Source organism: Fonsecaea multimorphosa, assembly GCF_000836435.1.
Source record: "Fonsecaea multimorphosa CBS 102226 unplaced genomic scaffold supercont1.29, whole genome shotgun sequence".
NCBI lineage: Eukaryota > Fungi > Ascomycota > Eurotiomycetes > Chaetothyriales > Herpotrichiellaceae > Fonsecaea > Fonsecaea multimorphosa.
In genome coordinates, this window is record NW_015971663.1 from 203,700 (window position 1) to 222,753 (window position 19,054).

The 19,054-nt window shown below is 52.7% G+C and overlaps 4 protein-coding genes across 4 annotated transcripts; 3 read left to right on the forward strand and 1 right to left on the reverse strand.

Moving 5' to 3' along the window:
• Positions 1–220: 220 nt before the first annotated feature.
• Z520_10314 (uncharacterized protein) lies at positions 221–3,250 on the forward strand (the record flags this gene model as incomplete). The annotated part of the gene is made up of 2 exons (XM_016780807.1): positions 221–391; positions 548–3,250. The coding sequence occupies 2 exons, from the start codon at positions 221–223 to the stop codon at positions 3,248–3,250; spliced, it is 2,874 nt and encodes a 957-aa protein (XP_016628100.1).
• A 3,221-nt stretch (positions 3,251–6,471) lies between these two features.
• Positions 6,472–8,604, reverse strand: Z520_10315 (uncharacterized protein; the record flags this gene model as incomplete). Its single annotated transcript, XM_016780808.1, has 1 exon — positions 6,472–8,604. The coding sequence occupies one exon, from the start codon at positions 8,602–8,604 to the stop codon at positions 6,472–6,474; it is 2,133 nt and encodes a 710-aa protein (XP_016628101.1).
• A 5,888-nt stretch (positions 8,605–14,492) lies between these two features.
• Positions 14,493–16,820, forward strand: Z520_10316 (uncharacterized protein; the record flags this gene model as incomplete). Its single annotated transcript, XM_016780809.1, has 2 exons — positions 14,493–14,555; positions 14,622–16,820. The coding sequence occupies 2 exons, from the start codon at positions 14,493–14,495 to the stop codon at positions 16,818–16,820; spliced, it is 2,262 nt and encodes a 753-aa protein (XP_016628102.1).
• Positions 16,821–17,429: 609 nt separating this feature from the next.
• On the forward strand, positions 17,430–18,943 carry Z520_10317 (uncharacterized protein; the record flags this gene model as incomplete). Its single annotated transcript, XM_016780810.1, has 2 exons — positions 17,430–17,729; positions 17,780–18,943. The coding sequence occupies 2 exons, from the start codon at positions 17,430–17,432 to the stop codon at positions 18,941–18,943; spliced, it is 1,464 nt and encodes a 487-aa protein (XP_016628103.1).
• Positions 18,944–19,054: the final 111 nt, after the last annotated feature.

Sequence of the window (19,054 nt, forward strand, 5' to 3'; positions counted from 1 at the left end):
ATCTCTATCCACGGCTTACGCCATTATTGGTCCCTTCTACCATTTCCGACAAGCTCATCGCAGTTCATCGCCCTTGGAAACCCCCGGCGCTGTATCGCTTTCCCCTCGACCTGGTGAACCATAGCCGCTTCTTCATTGCTGTATCTTCCAAGACGCCACTGGCACGCTCTGGACTAACTGGACTATCATTTCCCAGTCGTGCTATGCATCTTTTCTTCACATGTCGCTCCCCAATCTCGCCATTCCTCCTTCCACTCCCTCCCACGCCTCTCCTCCTCCCAAACCGACCCAGATAAAGTTCTATCGTCCTGCGCAAATGGCCCTTTTCGCCAAATTGGCAACATATCCTCCACTGGCCCAGGTCACGGTCGTTTCTCCGACAAGAGACAAAGTAAGTCTTCTCTTTCCCTCCTGTGGTCGTTTCGCATTCCGTAAGGAAGAGCCTGCGGGCATTATTCGACAGTCGCATGATTTCCCTGTGTCACAATGACGTCTGCTTGACAAATCCCTTGCACCCCTTGTTCGGTCGCATTGACATTTCCCCTAGTTCAACTTCACAGTCGTCCTCGAGTCCTCGAAATCGTTACCGGAACGACCGTGGGAGGTTTCGATTTGGTACGATCATGCGAGCTACTCCGGGACCAAGGCTCCCTGGCATGCCCTCGATCTGACATTAGTCGACACCCCTCCAGCGGTTCTTTATGACGATACTCAAACGGATAATTACCGCTACACTTTTTCTGGAGACCTTGACAGCCCATTCAGCTCGGCCGACAAAACTTACAAGGGTCGAAGAGTTCCCTTTACTGTCCGCTATCGAGTGGATCCCAATTCGGAATGGTCTTGGGTCTATCACAATTTTGGTATCCGCGATGGCGAACTCATTCTACAGCCTCCCGTCGACCCCAACTTCCTCGGCGCATCACCAGTCGAAGTGGGTGAAGGTTGGACTCTTCGGAAGACTCCCAGCGATGCTCCTGAAGCACGCCTCTACACTATCGAATCAGCTCACCCCATCCCTTCCGAAGGTCAAGGGAATGCCAAAGCTGAATCGCTCGTTCTGGGCAGAGTGACTCAACTTTGCCGATGGTTTGCGCTGGTACGGATCTGGGAACCATGGTTTGCCCCTCGGCATGGTGAGCATCAGCTGCATTTGTCGGAGCCAGCGATATTACTGTCTTTCCTAAGATCCGACGGTCTACATGTCGTGATCCTGGCCATCAACGGAGTTGACGACGTCCTTACCCAATTCAGCTCGACACACGAAGGCGAGATTGTGGTTCAAGCAAGAAATGACTCGGGCCGGGATCGCAAGTTCAAGGTCCTGGCGGCTTCGGCATGGAAGTTCGAAATCGCAAATGCTGCCGTCATGTACGAGATGCGAAAGCTGGTCCGACAGTCTGCAGCCTATCAGCAAAGCCTTGAACGACTAGAGCAGCTGCCGAAGAGCATCAGATCGGAGTCCCTTGACTCGGACACGGTTTTAGTCAATCACGGCACACCCTCGTCCCACCAACCTACGCTCAATCCACAGTGGTTGGCAGGGTGGTACGACAGCCTGGCGTACTGCACGTGGAATTCTCTCGGGCAAGATCTGAATGCCGAAAAGATTATGGCAGGGCTGGATTCACTCGCACAACACCAGATTTATATCTCAACTTTGATCATCGACGACAACTGGCAGTCTCTTGATGGCACTCAAGGAGCCACGAACCAGTTCCATCGAGGGTGGAAGGACTTCGAGGCAAACCCTCTGGGTTTCCCCGACGGGCTCAAGTCTTCAATAGACAAAATCAAAGAGGCTCACCCTAAGATACGCGACGTTGCTGTTTGGCACGCCTTGATGGGCTACTGGGGTGGCATCTCTCCCGAAGGCAATATCGCGAAGAAGTACAAAACGCTCGAGGTCACCTTCCGTGACGGAACTCCCATGGCTGGACGCAAGCTCACCATCCACCCGGACGACATCCATAGAATGTACGATGACTTCTACCGCTTCCTGTCCAATGCAGGAGTGACTGGTGTCAAGACTGACGTCCAGTTTTCACTTGATCTTCTGGCGGACACATCTGATCGACGATCATTTACCAACACCTACCAATCTGCGTGGACGCAGGCACATCTACGCCATCTGTCTGGAAAAGCCATCTCGTGCATGTCGATGATTCCACAAATCCTCTTCCACAGCTTCCTTCCTACGACGACACCGAGGATTCTACTCCGCAACAGTGACGATTTCTTTCCCGACGTTCCGACCTCCCATGCCTGGCACGTCTTTGTCAATGCGCACAACGCTCTGTTTACCCAGCACCTGAATATACTTCCTGATTGGGACATGTTCCAATCAAGTCATCCGTACAGCGGCTTTCACGCAGCTGCACGTTGTGTATCCGGTGGACCTATCTATATTACAGATACCCCTGGGGAGCATGATGTGGATTTGATCCATCAGATGACAGCTCTGAATCCGAGAGGTCAGACAGTCATCTTGCGTCCGAGTTGCGTTGGCAAGAGCATGGGCGTCTATGACAAGTACGATGAGAAAGGGGTTCTCAAGATTGGTGTCTACGATGGGAGGTCAGATGTTGGTTCGGGAATGCTGGGTGTGTTCAATATCGCTGAGTCGGAGGTCAGCTTCATCCTGCCAATCATAAAATTTCCTGGCGTGAATGCACCAGCCTCAACCAACGGCGCGACGCAAGTTTCGAGTAGGAAGTGGATCGTCCGCTCACATATGTCGAAACGTATCACGTCCCCCATTCACCCATCCGACCCGATCCGAGCAGATAGCCTGCTTCAATGCACGCTACCCTCACGAGGCTACGACGTCTGGACGTCCCTTCCTGTGCACACATTTAAGCTCCCCGTTTCGAATTTGGAAGTCGACGTCGCCGTGCTGGGTCTGCTGGGTAAATTCACAGGCGCGTGCGCGATTGTGGAATCGATCTTCAACCATGCTGAAGTGGACTCTGAATCTGGTCCTCATCGACTGAAGATACATGTGCAATTAAAGGCCCTCGGTGTACTCGGCATTTGGATTTCAGATGTCCAGTCTCAACAGCGGAAGGTGGAAGACACGATGGTCATCATCCAAGGAAAGGCCGTGCCACAACACGTTGTTGGATTTAAAGCAGAACATGGTCCCAAGGGAAGTGGTGTTCTCGAGATCGACGTTGCCTCGGCATGGGAGGAGATGGAACTGGAGCCTGGATGGAGCAATGAGGTCGGTGTCGACGTCTTTCTCCAGTGACGGACGACCTCATCAGGCAGAGAAGGGACAAGGACCAGCGGAAAAGGAAATTACAACCCAGAATTGAAAAGTCTCGAGCACTTCAACGATCGAGTCGACATTTGTCTTCCTGCCAACCAACCTCGAATCCAGCAATTCAGCGCCAAATCGTCGAATTTTGCATGGCCAGTTCTTGAAAAGTATTTCTGGCGGGCGATGATAATACTTCGTTGTTTATTTCTTCTCACTGGGCATTCGAACACTATAGGGAGTGTTTTGCCTGCGACACTGCGCACATTTTCGCGACATATTCTGAGACGACTAGAAGTTCTGGAGGGACACGGTTTCATTGCAAGAAGCCATACTCTGCTTCCACTATGTACCACGACAAAAAGCGTGCATTGCATGATAGATATCATGAATTCATTTGAGGAGACGCTCTGGATGTCCAAAGGGAAAATAGAACCCCAGGCCAACAATGTTACATGGAAGAGGACACGCACGCATATCATGAACACAGCTACGGACAAGGGAAAATGGTATCGTATGAGAGCATCAAGAAAGGAAGCTAGAGGAGCTACCGTTATCCATCTATCAACGGGGCAAGTGGCGGGTTACTGATTGGAGATAGATCAAGGGAGGAAGGACAAGACAAAAATGAGACCTATTCCCATATTGAAGAATAATAACCGGTTATTATTACTATTATCATCATTATCACCATTCCCTCGTCCCTCGTTATCTTGAATACCTGGCTGGGTACCTACTTCCTCGACTCGAATCGGGTTGGTGCGAGCGAGTCCCGCACACTCGTAGAAAGGTATCGACAAACCCATAATTATTCACCTACCAACGAACGCACAGGAGGGACCAAAAATGGTAACGGACGCAGTATCTCAAGAGCTACCTTATATCGCGGGCCGGGCTATCGAGTACATACACATTTGTATAGGATCTGTGATACATACGCCTCGCTGTCCAGCTTCGAGGTCGTGCGGGTTATCTACAGTAACATGGGATACGAAGCACGAGAACGAAAAGGAGCGCCGGGGTCGTCATCACTTTGGGATTCGGTATCTCGGTGCGAGGCCAGTCAGTCATGGCAGGGTTTCGGTATATGGTTTTTTTGGTTCTAAAAGTTCTCGATAAGATTGCTGGTTTTTGCCGCTCCTTTCTAGGGTTGCGCGTTAAGTTGAGACTGTGGAGGAGAGACGATTCGAGTCGCGGATAGAGTCAGTCACCTCTGGTGGAACATGTTGAGGGTATGTAAGGTGTCGAGAGAACGGGAGCATGTCCTTGATCCACCGTCGAGGCTTCCGGGTTGATGTTGCTTATTGCTTGCTCATTCTCTATTCCTTCCACTGGCGCATTCGATGACTTGTATGAAGCCAGATTGCCTAAGCTGTGGGAGCCCATCCCGCCTCTGCTTCTATCGAGCCACACCATTGTATAAGTCAAAGACTCCATAAAACGCCATAATGCCGAAATTTGACGCGTATTTGGACAACCTTCCAAGCAGCGACGTACGCAACTAATTCATGACTCTGGAACGATTTCCACCCTTGCAGCAACGCAGAGCTCTATCTCGCCCGCCGCCCTTTTCATTTGTCGTCATAGAAGCCTTCTTTTTCCAGTCTTCGTCGCGCCTCTTCCAAAGCCCATGTTTGTATCCTAGAATGGGGGCGTCAGCAAGGCAGATTCTCCACTGTACTATGGAAGATTTGGTGCAAACAATGGGCCAAGAATGAACGGATGGGAATGTATGTAGCTTCTTGTCCTCAAACCCCGAGAGCAAGCCAATCTTCATCCCCGTCCCATCACCCTTGGCCACCGACGGATTCAAAACGCAACAAAGAAGAGTGACAAGGAAGAGAAAAGTAGGGTTGCAAAGGGCAATAACATACGAAGTGTCCTCCTTCATGGTATACGCTGCGACCGCCACGACCCAACTCGCCACAAACACCCATGCAAGGCCCTCCCATCCTTCCTTCTCGTATTTCTCTCCTGGTCTTTGGCCCCACAGCCATCCCGACGGAGGGTCAAAGTGGTCGTCGTGCCCACCATGTGCGTCTCCGTGGTGGCTGCTGGAGTGGTGTGTGTCTTGCCCACGGGATTCATTGTGAGCGGTGGTCGCAGTACGGATCGAGGGGCGGGTGAGGGCCAGGCGGGATGATGAGGAGGCGGTGGAGGACAGAAGAGACGCCGAGGGGCGCGCCAGGCGAGAGGGTAGGCGATGCAACATGATTTCCTAGGTGATTGATGGGAGATGCAGGTGTAGGTTGAGAGTAGACTGGGGGGTAGAGGAGAGGTGCCAACAGCAGAACAACGGCGGTCGTTGGAGTGGTCAGTCGGATGGTCTTAGAGATGGCCGTGATATGGTCTCGCCTCTTCTCGACGTCGACGAGGGCAGAGAGTCTTGGACAGGACGATGGATCTGGGGTCAATGGGAAGCTGGAACGCGATCGAGGTCCATGCGGTGGGTAAGAGTTGAGGTTGAGACCTTCGGGCAATGCCAAGCCTTTGGAGCTCCAACTTCAAGTTTGTTGGAGAGCAAAATCTCGGAACAACGGCATCGACGACATACGGACCGACAGTGCGACACTCATCAGGACATATCAACGACCTAGGAACCTACCTAGGTAACGAGCTAGGTACCTAGGTATCTAGGCACTTGCTAGGCTCGCTAGGTACCTAGAGGAATACCACAGACAAGCAAACTCGTCCAATTCAGTCATCCTAACACCTAAACGACTGGCTAACTACTACCCATCATGCTTTGCTCGTTGCTTCTTTACTACTCGTGTCTTTGCTTTGCTTGACTTTTTCTGCCGGTGCATTCAATGCTTTGTGCATGGAAATGGATGAACTCGAAGAATAGGACCAGCCGACCTCCAACAGGACTTTTGCACAGGAGATGGCTGCCACAAGTCAAACTCCTCCATGAGAATCGTGAAGAAAAAAGAAAAGACATGCGTATCCATCACAATGTCAGTGCCCAAGGTCGTGCAATGCACGTTTTCCTCCTTCCAGTTATTACAAAAACCCTCGGTCTTGCTCTTGTCCTTTGCCCTTCCCGCTTTTGCTTTTTGGTTGTCCAATCCCCCAACCCCAATGCTGATAACGACATGCGCCGTTCCCATGCATCCAATTCGATAGTCCGAACTTGATCATAAACGCCGTGCCGTCGTACTGTACAAATGCTGCACAAGGAAATAAAGGAACCCTGGTTTTGGTTTCCTACTTCAGTTAGCTTCCACAACCGTGGTGAACTTCAGTGGCTGTGGAATCTCGCAATCCGCCGATGTGTCTACAGTGTCGAGGTAGCTGTTTGCACTCCTGCTCTTCGGGAGGCCTGGCTTGCTCGATTCTGGACTGGGTGATGAATTTGGCGGTTCAAATATCTGCCGGAATACTGGCTCCTGGAACTTCTGCGCAGGCCGCTCGGGGCTTAGCGATACCCCTTCTGCTTTCCGCACAATCTCTTTCAATGCCCTTGTGATCACGCCGGCCCTCACGACCAGATCTCTCAAGTCCTGCGTGTCGAAAGGTAGCTTATCACGGTCCCGAGCACGGCCACGAATAGATTCTTCGGCGGGCGAGGCTTCCACTTCCCTTCTGTTCTGGTGAATGGCCTGCAGAAAGTTCTTGGCCTGCACGCTTTCTCCCCGCGGCCGACCGTAGGGAGGTGTGGCTGGGCTAGAGATGGATCTTCGGTTCGGTATTCGTCCCTCTTCCTCCTCAATGGTCCTTTTGGGTGGAGGAGTCTCGTCTCCAAATATGTCCGATGACACTGGTGAAGGTGCCCGAGGGAGAGCTTCATCATCCTCGTTCACCGTCGCCAAGTCAATGATGCTCCCTGCGTCTTCCCACAGCTGCCTCGAAGGACTATCCAGCAGTCCAAGGCTGGCACCCCTGAGGCGCAGCCTCTTAAGCTCCTCAACTAGCAGCATGAAATCCCGAACTTGGCCAAATTGTACATGGACGCTTTGCTGGCGATCCATGATGGATTGAGGAACCTTGACGCTCCGGATCGACTCCCGGTTCATCGCCTTGCTCTCATCTGCCACCTCCTGGGCGTCCTCGGCCACATCACCGTCGTCAAACTCAAAATCGTCGCTCCATTCCTCGCTTACAGGCTTAGTGCCCAATGCCCACGTACCAAACTTAGTGGCTGACGATGGCGTATCAGCTTCTGCGACACTGTCACGGTTTACGACCGGAACACTCTGACTGCGGAGATGCATGGCTGCATTGCTTTTTCGTCCTGGAGGCCGACTCCGGCCAACATGGCTCCCTTGCTTGCCATGCACGGTTTGTGGTCGAGGGCTGATTCCATTTGACTGGTCGCTGCCGAATTTGGAGTGTTCCGACCAGTCAAAGATGGAAGATTTCTTGGTAGATTGTTGTTCGTCAAAATCATCTTCCGACAGCGGCTCGAACCGAGTCTGGATCGGACTCGAAGGCATCTCCATTGCTGTCGTCCTGTTCCTGTCATTGGCAGATTTGGGGGACCAGTCGATGTCATCTTCATCGATATCCATCATGGAAGGAAGTTCTGGTTCCGCGTCTCGAGATCGTGGAAAGAGCTGCGTTGGGGGAGGGGAAGAGCTCAAGTCAACCGCCTCCCGATAATTTCTCTTGGGAACTGGTGTTAAAACAAAATCGTCCACTTCTGCCGTGGGGCTTTTGACCGGAGTAGATGCTTGGTCCGGACTGAAGCTTTGCATCTCCCCTTTGGCTTCAAGCCCACTGATGCCGATGCCGATACCGATATTGGCAGAATGTGGACTACTCGCGTCGCGTTGGATTGACTGTGTATCATCTAACGTGGCTCGTTGCATTAAATCCTCTAGGGTGGAGGACTCGGCCGGCAGCTGGTCTACCGACATCTCGTCGAATATGGTTTCTATTTTAGGTTGACGGAAACCTGAATGGCTGCTGGCCGTGGCTCGAGTAGCCAGTGAGTCATATGCAGTGTCGCTTTGGAAGTCCATTGAATCATCATCCGTAAACACCCTCGTATCATTGTCAGAGCTGGCCGTGGTGGGATCCGAAGGAGCCACAGAAATGCGTTTGGATATAGCAAACCGGTTTTGAGGGGGGCCGTAGGAAGGAGGGCTCGAATTGAAGACCGGGGTACCGTGAGGCAACTCAATTTCAAAAGTGGAAACGTTCGACATCGGCGATAAATTAGAGAAGGCAGCCGACGGGACGATGCTGCCATAAGCTTCATCTTTGTTCAGCCTGACGATTGGGTCGGTGAAGTGACGTGGAGGCATGCCCTTCCGTACAGTTCCAAACGTCCGCCGGATCTTATGCCGCCGGATTGGTGGGGGCGCCTGGGTATCAGACACTTGTGATGCTCGGTCGTCCATATCTGTCAAATCTCGAGGTTCTACTATTCCTCCGAGCAGAAGGGTAGGCGGGCGGCCTTGAAATGTTGAAACAGTCCGAGCACCAGCTTCTCGGGGCATTCCAGACGAATGCCTTTTCCTTGAATGACTCGGCTCGAAGAAAGGTCGCCAAGTGGGTTCATTAGTTATATAACCTGGGGACTCGAGGCTTGTGGAGTCATTTGTCAGAGGTCGAGTGTAAGTTATTCCGGAGAGCGTTGCTGATCTTTGGTGGCTCGTGGCCGGACGTCTCAAAAGAGCTGGAGTTGCACCGTCACCAGTAAGCATTCGCTTTGAGGACGACCGTTTCACAAGCTTATTGGGTTGGTCGAGATCGTTCATGGGAGGACGGGATAGACCTGGAGAATCATCGAGCCTTGACGAAGATGAAGCAGGGCTGCCTCGACTGTGACGAGACAGACTTGAAATTCGTCTCAACCAAGTTGACGCAGGTCTCTGTTCGCTCCCGTCTGCTGAGGATCCTCTCTCAGATGTCCAAGGTCTTAATATTCCATGCCTACTAATTGAGCTTTCGCGAGAGTCTGTGCCGGTACTTTCTGTTGCTGCCGGAGTAGGTGCCCGGACAGTCTTCCTCCTCAAGATAGAGGTAGACAGTCGACGTTCAAGTCTCTCGGACAATGCTGGGAGGGAAGCAGCGGGCTGGGAGGTATGAGGACGCGTAGGATGTTGTTGTTCGGCAAAGATTGGAGAATGGGTGGCAGCATTGGAGCCAGGAGCCTTCCTCTTGCCCGGCTTAATCAAGTATGAATCCCCTTCAGCTGTACCAAGTGCCAGTCCCGCAGCGGCAACACCAAGTGTGCCGACAGCACAGAGCTACATGGAAGAGGGTCAGCAAGCGTGAGCGGTATGGGAAAGTGATCATCAATGAGATGCCCTTACCGTAGCAACGTGCTCTTGTCTGGACTCCATCATGCTTGACAAGCCCATTGCCCTCGAGGCACCACAACCCAGATCCTCTGGAGGCTTCTGGAGTGAACCGTCCTCATGGCGGGTTTACCATCAGCACGAGTAGAAGGACGAAGAGAGTCCTGGGAGGAAGAACGGTCGTGGATTCGTGGGCTGTTTCTAGAAGACGTGTGGACGCAAGGGATATGGGTCTCCGATATACGCGGGCCAGGAAATTGGGTGAGGACACACGCGACTGGTTTGGAATGGGCCGGGCCAGGACGAAAATGGAGGCTGATACCGGTTGATTAAGAGTCAGAGGAGCAATGGCATAGACGCAAGAGACACAAGACACGAACAAAAGCACAAAAGAACAGAGACAGGGGAACGAAGAATGAGAGCTGGTGGGAGGTGTGATGGGGACGAGGTGCGATTGAAGGAGAAGAGGATTTGAGGATAGTGAGGAATCTCTGCAGGTGCTGCAGGTCAGCCAGATTTAGCTGGTGGAGGGGCGCGCAAGGACTTTCCAGGCGTGCGAGGGCGTTCACTGGCACCCGCTGGCGTCAATAGGTAACAACCGGCAGGGCCCATGGGTGAGGCTGGGGCAGTGGTTCTTGGCCTGTGTGGGTTGGTTTTTAACTAGCATGTTGATCTCTCAGTGGCCCACGACCCCGATGGGGCCGCAATGCTATCATGTCAAGTTTCGAATGGAGTCCGTATTGAAGTATCAGCACCCGTCAGACAAGTCTGTCCTCTTTTTCATTGCTATTGCTTCCTGGGCTTCCGTATCTGCAGTGTCGGCAGTGGTGGTGGCCGGCTGCAGTCTTAGATAGGAGGGGGGTCGTCCAAGCTGCGCATGTCAATGACAGCCACCCCGATGTCCGCCGCTCTGGTGAGTCTGTCAAAAGGGTCTCAGAAGCCGATGCCTCTTGGGAGGGAAACCCCCAGCCGGTACCGTGGAGGGAAAGTCTGGAGCACAGGCGAATGCATAGGGCAACAGAATCCTCCCCAACCACACCCTCTCAAGGCGTTTAAACGGCCTGGGCGCTCCCGGTGCGTCAAACTCACGGGCTAGAGCGATTCCATTGCTGGTACTCCTAGTACGACCATCCCATTCACAGCGTCCTTTTGCTCACAAATCATTCCGCGGCCAGCTACAGACGCTGTAACCACATTGCTACATCATGAAGCGGTATTGTTGCTCAGCCGCTGCTCAACCAGACGTGGTGCAACTGTCTACTTTCAAAAGTCTCGATGGGATGAGCGTGGTGGAAGCGGGCATCTACAGAGCAGCAGACGTGGGCAAAATCTTCTCCTATTTGAGCCAGACCACGCAGCAGACGAGTCAGGTTGAAAGCGGCATCGATGGCTCTGTTCTCGAACAAGAGCAATTCGGTCATTACTTCCACGATACAGAGTCAACAGCAACTCGCGGAATGGACGAATGCCCAAGGGACGGGACGCTGCCGTTGAGCGTGTGAAATAAAGAACCTCGCAACAGGAGCAATGGGAATAGAGTCCGTGCATGTCACTCAACTCGCATGCTGGCCATGATATCGGCACAAAAGAGCGCTCAGGTTTCTAAGGCTGGCGTTTGCCGGCGTAGAACTCTACCTGAATGACAAGGTTATTCCCAGCAAACAGCACATCCCTGATCCAGCAACGGACAAGGGATGGGACAGGATCCTGTAAGTCACTGACCTTGTAAGTTCGCTGAACTGCCCTTTTCGGCGGAAGGGCGACCCGTTGAAGTAACAGCCGTCACCCTAGTCAATTGAGCCCGGGATGGCTCTTGCAGTTTGAAAAACTCAGTTAGGAGCTGGCAAAACAATCGGCAGCTTGAGTGCAACATTGTGAGTGCGCCTAACCGTCTTTGTGTCTCCATGCATGTAGCAGGCGACGTAAAGAGGCTGGATATCGGTCAAGAAAGCAAGCTTTGGAAAGCTGAAAAGGCCGCCAGCGGGACGCGTGAGCATGTGGGAAAGGGACCAAAAGCGAGCAACCAAACAGGCCGACCAAGCGAGTAGACCAGGGTCAGATGCGTTAGCGACCTCGCAGAGCGTGAAACGCGATGATAAAACTGGAAGCCCAAGACCAGGATGTACGTAAATGGCTGGTCAATCGGATGAGAAAGTATCAAGATGGAATGAGTGGGCTTGATATGCCCATCCCGGATGACTCGCTAGCCACGCATTGGCCAGCACTATCGCTGAACCCAAGCAGTCACCGCCGCATGGCACATGCGGCTAAGCCAACAGTCTGCTCAGAAGCCACATCGAAAAACAAGTTTGCAGACCCCGACCGGAAATGTCGTTTGTTTGTTGTTCGGTTGCATAAGGCCGATCGCGCGGTCAGGGCGGAGACAGGTAGGAGCTTCGTCTGAGATTCTCGACAGCCGAGTGGTCGCCAAACGACATGGATGGGCCTGCTCCTCGTTTACGAGTCAACAAGGGACCGTGGCTCGTCAGAGGTGGAGGTCCACTACCTCGTACTAGGAGCTGGTTCCTCACAACAGGGAGCCGTTCGCCGTCATGATAGGCTGAGGTCCCAGATGACGAGATGCGGGTGTTGATACGCCCAAAGTCAGATCTCGCGTCGCGTGCCAGTCAGCCTAGCTCAATTCAGTCGAGATGACACACAATTGGGGAGGCTAGCCCGCTGGTTGTTCCCTGCAAAACCCGTGTCTGTTCGACGGACTGGAGTCTGGTGGGATCCTGAAGTGCTTTTCAGTTGTCACACATCAGCCTCGGATGACGTGACACTTGTCAGACAATGCCATTCAGTCCTGGGAGAAAGGGAGAGGGGTATGTGCTTCTGGAAGACGAGTTCACCGCTGATTGGCTGTTCACGCGATGTAGAAGCGGTTCAAGGGTGTTGCTTGAGACCTTTGCCTGGACGAGGCAACGTGTTGCCTCAGAGCTTTCTATCAGTCAAGTTGGTGGGGAGCCCAGCCGCAGTTCAGGACCCCAATCCCACTCGCACAGGGTTAGCGGGAAGAATACTCCTGCCTTGGAGGTCAAAGGCCTTTTTTGCAAGCTTTGGTACCCGACTGGGCAACAGCCGGTGAATGCAATGTTGATATTTCTGTCAACCAAAGCGTTACATGCTGTGTACAGCACTACAGCGGCTTTCCAGCAACTGCAAGGAGGCAATCGACCTGCAGAAGCGCCTCACCAGAAACAAAAGCTGGTAAGCTGCGGGGCATCAACAAGCTAATAATGCTCACAAGGTCCGCTCGACATCAGAGTTTGCGAGGCGCCGAGGAGGAATCAGAGGTGGCATGATGGGCGGTCCATGCGTTGATGATCTGGAAACTCATGTCCGAACAGGGCAGAAACTCCCCACAGCGGCAGTCGTTTTCATGCATATATTACGGGACCATGGGTAGAAAGTCCGACACTGCAGGGTCTTCTACTGGAAAATTTCTTCTTTCCCCCCAAGGAACCCAGCAAACTTCAGAGCAAGATGACATATTGTGAAACGTTGTTTCCGAGGTCTCCAGCTTCACGCAAGAACAACTTGATCTTACCAACAGGTGGCCGGGTCCACGGAGGGGTATCGAAGCACCGAAAATAGAATCGATGGCCAGCTGCTTATCTTGAACCATGCAGATGTCCTTATATCTGTCTCAAAATCTCTTGAAATGCCATGATTGCCTAGGGGAAATGGCAGTGTTGGGCTCCGGAGCTGCTTGACCATCTCGCATGGGCAACCTGGGGTCTGGGCAGTTTTGCATGCAAGGACCTTGTTGACTTCTCTTTTGTCATAGAATGGCTTGCCCAGAAAGGGTCAATGGCCGCACCGCATGTAGCAATTGATGCCGGTCATCCGCGCTGCTAACTACTGCAAGACGCTGGTGATTTTAGCGAGGCCCTCCCTGTTAGCAGTGTGAGTGCCAATGGCTTTTGTTGGGCGTCTTTTCCGTGCTCGTGGGGCACCATTCCTTTTTTTGACCTGGTAGGCAAGTAGGGTACGAGTAGGTGCCGTGTTGCTTTCGGGGTTTTCGCTAGACGCTTGCTGGTTTCCCCGCTCTCGCAAAACCCAAAAACCATCTCCACGGCGGAAACGAGACAAGCATGACGCGTAGCTTTCTTCAGACAGCTACCTAGGTAGGTAGGAATCTTCGCTGTGTATGGGAGCGGTGGTCATGAGGGAGTTCAGCGAGGATGCAGTTGTGATAGAAAGGAAAAAAGAAGTTTACAGGCTTCCAAACTGCGCTGGGACTCGCACGTGCCACTGCCAGTGCTTGAAGAGATGGCGAGCTGAGACTAAGATGGATTGGGTCTAGACTGCCAAGATGGCGGGAATTTCGGATTTTAACAGTTTCTGCTTCCCGCTCGCTGGCCCTCAGTTGCCACGGAGAAGTATTCCACCACTTCGAGATTTTGTAAAACCTCAATCCGCGATCGTCGTTATCCATGTTATCGTTGAGACCCAAGCTGAGACCTTTGCAAAAGTTCCGTTGTCCTACTAGGCCCCAAGATCCTTTCTGAGGGGTCTGCAGCAACACCCCGGTGTTGCCTAGTCTCGCATTTCATCCGGTATTTGACCTGGCTTCGTGCTCCCAGATTTTGGCTTTTTAAGGCCCTCAGGAGCCAGGACGGCGACCAGAAACAGTGCGGAGAGAGAGACGTTAAGACGAATCCCGTCAACGCCACAAAGACCCGCCCCTCGCTTCCCTCAATCCCTTGCAATTTTAGCCACGCCTCAACCACGCCGCGAAACGGCCTTCTTATTCATTCCCGCTCCGCATTCGGCTTTTGGAACTGGTCCTTGCTCCCAGACCGAAACATCCCAGTTGACGCCTTTCGCTGGTCGACTTTGAGACCGCCATCAGCGTGCACCTGAAATTGCGCCAAAAAAAAGCCCAACCCCTGATTGCCCTTATCGACGCTATCGGCTGAGGCGGCACTCTATTTGTAAAAGCTTCGGCCTTTCTTGTTGGCGATCCCTGCACTTACGAGATGGAAGCTGAGATCCAGGCTCAAATCCCCAACATCGACCATGTGCTTTCGGAATACTCCGTTGTAAGTCGCGAGACACGAATCCTCAGCCTTGTTACACTCATTTTGTGTTACTGACCAGGCTCTCAGGGATATCTTAACCATGCGTCCAAACTGTATTTCTCAGAAGATGACCCCTCTGCCCAGTCTCCACTGGCTGAAGCACTTGATACCGTGACCTCTCTACTTGTGTCTGCATCAGGAAACTTTTCTGAGCAGAATGAAGCTGCTATTCGGAACCTGGTCGAAAGATTCATTGCCAGGTTGAGTGAGGCAAATGGCATAGATCCCGAGCGGCGGCAGATGCCGTTCACAGCCAAAAAGCTTGAGCAGAGCATCCAAGTCAGCTCGCAGCGGAACATTTCATCTACGTTAGGTCTGACAAGCGCAGGCGTCGATCTCGAGGCCACCAATACCCGCAAAGTAGAATCCAAGGTCGACAGGAAGAAGCTTGAAAAGGCCGAGCGCAAGATTCGGGCCAAGCAGGACAAGAAGGTCATGAAGAATGTCGAGTATGAGGCATCACGGTTGCTGAACCAGCCGGATCCAACCCAATCATATGAAGAGTTCTTCATGGCGGTGAACCCTCTGCAACTTGGTGCTGATGCTCAGTCGAAAAGCAAAGACATCAAGGTGGATGGAATCGACGTGTCTATTGGAGGGAAGCGCATCTTGACCGACACGTCCTTAATGTTGGCCTACGGACGGAGGTACGGCCTGGTCGGTCAGAACGGTATCGGCAAATCCACGCTTCTGCGCGCCCTGAGTCGGCGTGAAGTCGCCATTCCCACCCACATTTCCATTCTGCATGTCGAGCAGGAGATCACTGGAGATGATACTCCAGCTCTCCAGGCCGTGCTTGACGCTGATGTCTGGCGGAAACACCTCCTCGTTGAGCAAGAAAAGATCACGAAGCAACTCGCAGCTCTTGAGGCCGAGCGGTCGAAGATGGCCGACACCTCAAAGGATGCCGGGCGTCTGGACAAAGAAAAAGATGGTCTGGACACCACCTTAGGTGACATCCAGGCCAAACTGGCTGAGATGGAATCAGACAAGGCCGAGTCTAGAGCGGCTAGCATTCTTGCAGGTCTGGGGTTTTCGCCAGAACGTCAACAATTCGCAACCAAGACCTTTTCAGGGGGTTGGCGAATGAGGTTGGCTCTGGCACGGGCATTGTTCTGTGAGCCGGATTTGTTGCTGCTTGACGAACCTTCCAACATGTTGGACGTCCCATCGATCACGTTTCTGTCAAACTATCTACAGACATATCCCAGCACCGTCTTGGTGGTCTCGCACGACCGTGCGTTTTTGAACGAGGTAGCCACCGATATAATCCATCAGCATTCGGAGAGACTGGACTACTACAAGGGGGCCAATTTTGATTCTTTCTATGCCACCAAGGAGGAACGAAGAAAGAACGCCAAGCGCGAATACGAGAATCAAATGGCACAACGGGCACATCTGCAGGCGTTCATCGACAAATTCCGATACAACGCTGCCAAGTCGTCCGAGGCGCAGTCTCGTATCAAAAAGCTAGAAAGGATGCCGGTTCTAGAGCCTCCCGAGGCCGAGTATACGGTCCATTTCCGATTCCCAGATGTGGAGAAGCTTTCGCCGCCAATCATCCAAATGTCGAATGTCTCGTTTGGCTACACCAAGGAAAAGCCGCTGCTCCATAGCGTGGACTTGGACGTTCAACTTGATTCCAGAATTGGCATCGTGGGGCCCAATGGAGCAGGTAAAACAACTGTCCTCAAGTTGTTGATTGGACAGCTTCAGCCCACGTCGGGACTGATATCGCAAAATCCCCGTCTTCGCATCGGATTTTTTGCACAGCACCATGTTGATGCCCTGGACATGAACACGTCTGCGGTTGGGTTCATGCAGAAGACATACCCTGGCAAGACCGACGAAGAGTACCGGCGACATTTGGGAGCGTTTGGTATCACAGGAATGACAGGGTTGCAGAAACTTGAACTCTTGTCCGGAGGCCAAAAGTCTCGCGTCGCGTTTGCTTGTTTGTCTTTGACCAACCCGCATATCCTGGTGCTGGACGAGCCGTCGAATCACCTGGATATCGAGGCAATGGACGCTCTTTCGGTGGCGTTGCAGCAGTTCCAAGGTGGTGTCCTGATGGTCAGTCACGATGTGACGATGCTTCAGAACGTCTGCACGAGTCTATGGGTCTGTGACAAGGGGACCGTCGAGAAGTTCCCCGGAGACGTCAACGCCTACAAGAAAAAGATCAGTGCGCAAGCGAATGAGGCCGGAGTTGTTCAAGCACACTGAGGCCAATGGACACAATACGAGAGACATAGAGATAGCGATGAAACGTGAGAGCAATGGCCTGGCTGCGGGACCGGGCGAATCCCGCGAATAGATCTATATCAATGACCTCCTTGTGACGTGTCTTTGCAGCTTTGCATACCGGTGACCCTTGGCTATCAGTTCGAGGACTCTGTTGTGACACGGTATATGCACTTTGAACGGCATCAAGCCTTGTGATGCGGTTCGTTGGTGGTCGGAGTTATAGTCATTGACTCTATGGTAGGGTATCAGACCCTCACGAGGCATGTAGGCCATTGATGAACTAGCACATCGGATAGTGTCGGCAATGCGGCATGGATTCCCGACACGTCAATGGCGCCAACCTTGGGCAGTCCAAGATGCAGCAATGAGATCATCGACATTCCTTTGTAACAGATCCTGGCACCTGCGGGCAGCAGCTCTTTCCCACTCTGCCACTGCATATAGATCCAAGGCAGCACCTGCACCGACATGATGGATCCTCTCCTTGCAGCATTCCGCAGGAGGAGCCTCTTCTATTCTCTCTCCTCCACACGCCCTCCTTGAATCATTGTGCTATCTATCTTTACCCCACAGCCTCATTTGAAAATCATGAAGGTATTCTTTGGGGCAGCGGCGACGCTGTTGGCCATCCCCTTCGCCGTCGGGCAGTCCTCCTCAACCTGCGGTCCAGCACCGTCTGGCTCGATCCAACCCTCCCTCGCCTCTGGCTACCGTATGCAAGTGGTTGCGACCGGCTTGTCCCAACCGCGCGGGATTCTCCTCGACAATGCTGGCAATCTGATGGTGGTAGAGCAAGGAAGAGGGGTCGTTTCGGCACATACTCTGAATGAAGACAATGCAGGCTGTGTTTCGGTAACGTCAAGTCAGGACGTCACGTCGGCGTTAGGTGTGAGTGCATTCAGTCCAGCGTGGTGAACGACGGGAGCTGACTGCTGTAGCTGAACCACGGCATAGAGTTGTCCAGTGATGGGAAAACTCTCTACGCCTCCTCTTCAGAGGAGGTGTTTGCCTGGCAGTATTCTCAGTCGTCAAGAACGGTATCAAATCGCACCACCCTCGTCGCCAACATGTCTGGCACAGACCATACCACTCGCACCTTATTGCTTTCCAAGAAGGCTCCTGGCCTCCTGGTGGTAACCAGAGGCAGCACTTCCAACATCGATTTTGCGGCTGCCAGTTTGAGCTCCGGTCACTCTCAAATCAAGGCATTCAATTTGACCAACCAGACTGGCACTCCGTACAACTTTGACACAACAGGGCTCCGTTTGGGATGGGGGTTGAGGAACGATGTTGGAATTGCAGAGCACCCGGTTTCTGGTGGACTGTTCTCTGTTGAAAATTCTGCCGACCAAATCACTCGGATGGGTGTTGACGTGCACCAAGATAATCCTGCCGAAGAGATGAACTTTCTGGGATATCTCAATGGAACCCAGTACGCTCCCCAAGGCGGCAATTTTGGGTATCCATGGTGCTTCTCGGCATGGGCTGTTCAAGACCTACCAGACAACGGGAACCTGACGGTTGGGAGTCAATTCGCCATAGACGCCAGTCCTGACTCCAACAACGAGAACCGAACCGATGCTTACTGTGCGGAGCAACTACCCGCACGCCTGGTCTTCCAGGCTCACATGGCTCCCCTCGATATCAAGTTCAACAACAGTGGCACAGAAGCTTGGATCACTTTCCACGGAAGTTGGGACAGAGACGAGCCCATCGGGTATAAAATGAGTGTTGTGGCGTTCAACAATGAGGGCCAGCCTGTCGACGATCTTCAGAGTACCACGGCTGCCCAGGATATCTTCGCCAACGCCAACAACTCGAGGTGTCCAGACGATTGTTTCCGGCCAGTTGGCATGGCCATTGATGATCGCGGTCGAATCTTCGTGTCCTCGGATGCCTCTGGCGAGATCTATCTCATTACAAAGGTGTCAGGAGGCAATGCCACGGCCTCTACCACCTCGGGTTCACCTTCTCCCACTACTACCTCAGGATCGCCCTCTCCCACGTCGAGTTCATCGGCCGCAGTGTTCAACGAGCCTTCTCTCCTATTGCCTATTGCGGTGCTTTTGTGCGTTAGCATCTTTAATACCCTAATGCTGTGAGGGGTGACATGAATTCACGAGCGGTAGAATGGAAGACACTTGGCGTTGACACACATACTACAAATATTCACAATTGACTTTCCTATCACTCACCCTTACAAGTCGACCTGC